The following is a 6,000-nucleotide window of genomic DNA, read 5'->3' as shown; positions in this document are numbered from 1 at the left end:
CACTCGTGCACTTCTAGCTGTGCTTGTACAAAGGCCAAGTGGACTCTCTGTGTGTCAGAAAAGCCCCGGGCAGAAAGCAAAAGAAGCTTGAAAAGAAGATACTCGATGGCAAATCAGCATATGAAAATAAAATGCTCACATCATTAGTCATGAGGGAAATGAAAATCAAAACTGCAATGAGATACCACTTCCCATCCACTGAATGGCTGTCAAAAAATCAAAAAGACAGACAATAACAAGTGTTGACAAAGATGTGGAGAAACTGGAACCCTCGTACGTTGCCTGTGGGAACGTGAAATGGGCCAGCCACTTTGGAAACCAGTGTGGAAGTTTCTTAAAAAGTCAAACATAAACTTACCATATGACCTAGCAATTCCACTCCTAGGTATACACCCACCAGAAGTAAAAACATGCCCAGGGACTTGTATACGAATGTTCATAGCAGCTTTATTCATAATAGACAAAACAATGAAACTACTCAAATGTCATCAACTGGTGGATGGGTAGACAAAATGTCATATATCCACACTCAGATTACTATGCAGCAACCAAAGGAACAGCTGCTGATACATGCTGTAATATAGATGAACATCAAAATCATCATGCTAATCAAAAGAAACCAGACGTTTATATGAAATGTCTGGAAAGGGAAATCTATTGAGGCAGAAAGCTGTTTAGTGGTTGCCTGGGGCTGCTTGTGGGAAGGATTGATTGCAAATAGGCATGAAATGGTGGAAATGTTCTAAAACTGGATGGTTGTGATGTTTGTGCAACTTTGTGTATTTCTATGAAAGTCACTGAAGTTTAGACTTAAAACAGGCGAATTTCACAGTATGTGAATCATGCCTCAATAAAACTTTGAAGAGGGGGGAGAAGAGCGGATGGCAGCACGAGCCGAGCTGGAGCTTGCGTGGAAAGGCCACGGCGCTGCAGCTGAAATCACATGGGTGCAGGGCGTGACCTGGGGCACCAGTGATGTCTAACACCAGAGACCTTCAGACGTCATATTCAACTCGCTACAGATGGAGAAACCAAGGCTCAGGCATGGGAAGTGACTTGCCCAAGTTCACCAGCCATGGCCGATTCACAGAGGTCCCCAGGAGACAGTCCTTGCACAGGTCCAGGCCAGGGGTCAGACCCACCCTTCCTCCCTTTCCCCTCTGGGCCCGAGACGCAGACTCTGCACACAGCTTGCTGCCAATGTCACTTTATTTGGGATATGCTAGTGCCAGGGCAGGGAGTGGATGCGTGAGCATGGGAGGAGGGGTCAGTGCTGCTGCGGCCAGTGATCACATGCGTGGCAGCGGCGGCATCTCCTGCAGAGCCCTCAGCGCTTTGAGAAATCACCTCCTGGAGAACAAATGAGGGGGAGATGTGCTAGCAAAAAAGGCAGAGTGGTCGGGCCAGGCAGGGATGGGGCTGAGAGAGGGCAGCGGGAGCAAACTGGCAGAAGAAGGAGGAAGAGCAGTCAGGAAGAAGCCCAGAGCAAAGGCGAGCTCCTGCCCTGCGCTCCACCCGGGCGGTGTTGACGCCCTTCCACCTGATTTTCTCTCACCTGCCCACTGCGTGGCCTCTGGTTATCACACACTAGGTACTTAACAAGAAACAGGCAGCTGCCGGGCACTTCACACCAGGCACACTGCCAGGCTTGCTCTCACCAAGTCCTCCCAACAAGCCTGTGCAGACTGTCAGCCCGGTTGTGAAGATGAGGTCGTGGGGCTCAGCAAGGAAGGAGAGAGAGGAGCTGGGATCTGAACTAGGTATGGCGGACTCCAAACCCCCAAGTTGACATGCGATTGGAGAAGAAATGAACAAGAATGCTCGGAAGGGGAACGGAGGGGCTCAGAAGGGTTCAAGGAAGAAGAATCCGGCGAGGGGCAGTGTGGTGGGTAACAGGGCCTGGTTCGGAACAATCGCCCCACCCCCATCGGAGACCTGGCCCCGCCCCCACTGGAGACCCGGCCCCGCCCCCGCCAGAAGCCCCGCCCAGACCCACCCTGGCAGGCGCTGCACTGACAGCTGTGGATGACCGGCAGGACGACCGGCTCTGTGTGGCCGCCTGGACAGCGCAGGTTCAGGATCCGCACGGGGGTCTCGGGGTCCAGGCGGTAGCTACAGCAGTCGCACTGGCTCTGCAGGTACGGCTCCTGGGGAAGAGGGGTGACCAAGTTGGGCAGGGGCCAAACTTCCTTCCCTCTCTTGGCCTTTCCCATCCAAGACGGCTGGGGCCAAAGGAGGGCCGGATCCCAGATCTCCTCGCGGAGCTGGGCAGCGAGGCAGGGGAGGGATGTCACCACCAAGAAGCCCACCTCCTTCGCTCCAGCCCCCACCCGTCTGAGCGTCCACATTGTGCAGGTTACAGGAATGCTTTCACCGTGCCCATCACTGCGTCCTGGCAGCAGGGGGAAAGACATAGCCTAACCCAAGGGGCTTACAGGCTAATGGGAGAGACAGACTAGTAATTTCTGAAACTGCAAGTAATGAGGCCCTAAATCGCACAGTTCTGACCCTAAGTGCAAAGTGAGTTCTTGCTCCACAGCAGACGCCTCCTGCTCTACGATTATATAGTAACTCTGTAAGTCCCACTGAACGTTTGATTTAGTTTTATGCATAATTCTATTCTAACTTTATTTTGAAATAGGTAATACATTCACACAATACCAAGTTTAACTAAAAAAGATTCAGTAAAAAAAATCTCCGTCTGATTTATAACCCACGATCACTCATTTTTCCTCCCCAGAAAAAAATCTCTTAACTACTCTCCTTTCCTCACTGTATATTTTAAAAAATCCAAAAGTGATGGGGAAGGTACTCCCAGGAGGTGCCAGGAGCCCCCTGGGGAGCAGGAGAGTGGACAGGGTGGAGGACCAGCTAGGATATCACCTTTGTCTTCCAGGAACAGATGACCCAGGTGGGCCAGGGCAGAAGAGAATGGCCTTGCCACAGGTGACCTGAGGCAGCGCTGGGGGCTGAGGCTGCATCCTGGCTAGACCCTGGCAGGATGGAGCTGGAGCCACAGCTCTCCAGGCTCAGGGCTTGGGGAGTCAGGGTAGGTGCAGAGCCCCTAGAGGGTCTGCAAAGAAGCAGAGCTGGGCCTTCTGGGTCCCAGAGGAGCAAGCGCAGTGCGGAGCTCCGGCAGCATCTAGGCCGTGCTCATAGGACTTGCCAGGAAATGTCGGGGACAATGCTGTGTGTAGAAGGTCCATCCCTAAGAGCCTCCACTCACTGTACAATGGGCCTAACCTAGCTCCTCCTGCCGTTCTCTGTGGGTGTCCTGGCTTGCTTGCCTTGAGGGGCACAGTGGGCCGAGGGGCATGCGCGGGAGCTGTGTGGGGCCTCAGCAGGGAGAAGACCACCCTGGGAGGAGCGGAGGCACCCAGCAGGCTCTGGAGCCCAAGCCCTGCTGAGGATCACCGGGCCAGCCAGCAGGTATGGGCCACCACCTTGGCGAAGACTTGCCCTGGCTCTGATCAGCTGCATCCCCGTGAAATGACCGTGTCCCTCGTCCTGGGCTTTGCCTGGGTTCTAGGTTTGTGGCGGCAGGCCCTCGGGGGCCACTGGCTGACCTGACTCCCCTGGGCTTGCTCACCTCAGGCATGACATTGGTGCTGGATGGGCAGTGCCCACTGCAGTAGCTCACTTCCACCTGGTCCAGGTGGCAGGGGCCCTTGGTGAGGTTGCGAAGCTCGGTGAGGTGCCGGCAGGAGGCTGACTGCTCCTCTGTGGAGAGGGGCAGGTGAGTGGCGGGAGGTGGGGGCAGGGCAGAGAGAGAAGGCGTGATGAGGGGACTCTGTGTGGGGGGGACAGGGGGACAGAGCGTGGAGCTGAGGGGAGCATGTCGGGGCTGGGGTGTCCAGGCGCTGTGATCAGCACTGGAGGTCTTCACTCTGCTAATCCCCACGGTGGGCAGGATTGGGGACGGCGGGCCTTCCATGGCAGGTGTGGGGGTGGTTTGGGAAAAGGGCCCAGAGTAGGCAGAGGCGCGGCAGGAGGTGCCCCAGGTCCCTTGCTTACCCAGAGTCTCCCGGCGGCAAGTGGGACAGCAGCTCCCTGGCTCCTGCACGGGTACCTCGCCCTGCAGAGGGAGTAGTCCCCGGTCCCCTCAGGAGGGTGGCTCCAATGCCCCTGCACTGCCTGCCTGAGGCCCGAAGACCAGCCTCTGGGGAGGGACCCAGGAAGGACCCAAGGGAGCCACTCTGAGAAGGCAGCAGGCTACAGGCGGGTACCTGGGCACAGGTGAGGAGGGGGCAGTGCTGAGTGCAGATACTCTTCCCACGGAGGCAGCGGCAGCTCTCACAGTCCTCCTGCCATTCGGATCCAGGCTGGGGAGAGTAGGGGAGAGACTCCTCTCCATCTATCCACATGCAGACTTTTCTATAATACTACCCCGTCCCTGAGCCCGGCCTGCGGCCAGCCCAGGGCAGTGGCCTGAGACTGGAGTTGGCAACAAGAGTTTCAGGAGGCAGGTGGACCGTTGGGGCCCAGAGACTGTCCCAGTGTGATGGCTGATGGTGGGGCTGCCCACTGCTGCGGGCCCTGGAGCAGGGAGGAGCCAGGAGACAGCCTGTGTCCATAAGGGCTGGGAGGCACGGGGGGCTGCGGTGTCTCACCGGGTGTGGATGCCCGCGGTGCCAGCACTCGCAGCGGTCTGCGGGCACGCAGGGGCCTGCCCAGCTGCGGAAGTGCCCGGGCCGGCACACGCAGCCTGGCACCTGCCCTGCACTGCAGTTGCTCTGAGACTCCGTGGTGTTCGGTTCCCGGCACGTCAGCTCACAGGGCCCCGGCTCCCCAGGGTCCACCAGCTGCCACATTTCCCTGGGGGGGCACTCTGCCAGGGAAGACCACCCACCCCACCACATGGGTCAGCCATGGGTCCAGCTTCAATTCTCCCCCCTCGCACACTGGGCACCCCCGTGTCCCTCCTCCCTCCCCATGCACTGCCCACTCGGCTCCAGCAACCTCTGCACTTCTAGGTCTCCAAACACACCTCCCTGCTCTTATCCACCCTCCCAACACTAGTGGGGCCCAGCTCGGTTCTCGCCTCCTTCAGGAAGCCTCCCCTGACCAGTCCTGTCCACCCCGACCTCTCCATTCCCAGCACTGATTTCACATTCTGTGGGTGCAGCTTGCTTGTCAGTGAGCTAGAGACTGTCTCCTATTTCTACCCGTTCTGGTGGGTGAGGGTGGGGGGTGCCTGGGGCTCTCCAGGCCACTGTGTCTCTGAATCCATACAGGGCCCAGTATGGCAGAGCTGGGCTCGTGTGGGCCCTTAGCAAAGGCCTGTCAACCTTGACCAGATGGGGGGGGACAGCACAGGGCAGACACCAGCGGCCTGGGGACTGCCAGGCAAGGGTCCTGTTTCAGCTCACCCTCTAACCTCAGTTTCCTCATCTGCGGGGAAAGCTCCCCCTGCTCTCTGCCTCACTCACGGCCCTGGCTCAGCACACACAGTGCCCCCTGACAAATGCCCCCAACCACCCAGGGGAGACCATGCTGTGTCCAGGGAGCCCCCGGCAGATAGCCTGGTGGGGCAGTGTGGACAGAGGGAGAAGGGGCTTCCTGAAGGAGGCAGCCTTGCCTAGAGTGGGCAGGGCCCTCTCCCCTCATCCGGGTCAGCCCAGCGTTGGCTTTGGAGGGACCAGCAGGGGCCTGAACAGCCCACATCTCACCCTGACAGTCAGCGAGGGAGCAGCTGAAGGCTCCACTTTGGCAGACACTGAGAAGATAGAAGCATGCGTTCAGATGCCTCCCGTGTCCTCCTCCCCACCCCCATTCTCAGCGGCCCCTGCCTCCACCCCCCTCCCCACCCCGCCCCCGGGGCCTCACCAGCGGGTGCAGTTCCATGTGAGCACAGTTCCTGGGGGCAGCTCCCGGACCTGCTCTTCAAGGGTCAGGGTGAGGCCCCAGGGCAGAGAGATCTGGGTGCAGGGGCACGCGGCAGGGGGCACACACGAGCCATTGTGCAGCAGCTGGGACAGCGCAGGCTCCAGTTACACTGGG

At 58.3% G+C, this 6,000-nt stretch overlaps 1 protein-coding gene across 1 annotated transcript in view; it reads right to left on the bottom strand.

Moving 5' to 3' along the window:
- Positions 1-1,200: 1,200 nt before the first annotated feature.
- The window catches only part of LOC131398817 (SCO-spondin-like), a 54,094-nt gene continuing 49,294 nt past the window's right edge, over positions 1,201-6,000 (bottom strand). Inside the window, exons 97-104 of the mRNA XM_058532623.1 lie at positions 5,827-5,969; positions 5,670-5,716; positions 4,611-4,828; positions 4,227-4,322; positions 4,015-4,075; positions 3,590-3,720; positions 1,997-2,147; positions 1,201-1,350 (exon numbers count right to left, since the gene is read on the bottom strand). Coding sequence (XP_058388606.1) covers positions 1,328-1,350; positions 1,997-2,147; positions 3,590-3,720; positions 4,015-4,075; positions 4,227-4,322; positions 4,611-4,828; positions 5,670-5,716; positions 5,827-5,969 — 870 coding nt within the window. The 3' untranslated portion in view covers positions 1,201-1,327. The remainder of the gene's footprint in view (positions 1,351-1,996; positions 2,148-3,589; positions 3,721-4,014; positions 4,076-4,226; positions 4,323-4,610; positions 4,829-5,669; positions 5,717-5,826; positions 5,970-6,000) is intronic.

Source organism: Diceros bicornis, chromosome 3, assembly GCF_020826845.1.
Source record: "Diceros bicornis minor isolate mBicDic1 chromosome 3, mDicBic1.mat.cur, whole genome shotgun sequence".
NCBI lineage: Eukaryota > Metazoa > Chordata > Mammalia > Perissodactyla > Rhinocerotidae > Diceros > Diceros bicornis.
Note: the sequence above shows the minus strand (reverse complement) of the source record. Positions and strands in the feature narration are given on the sequence as shown.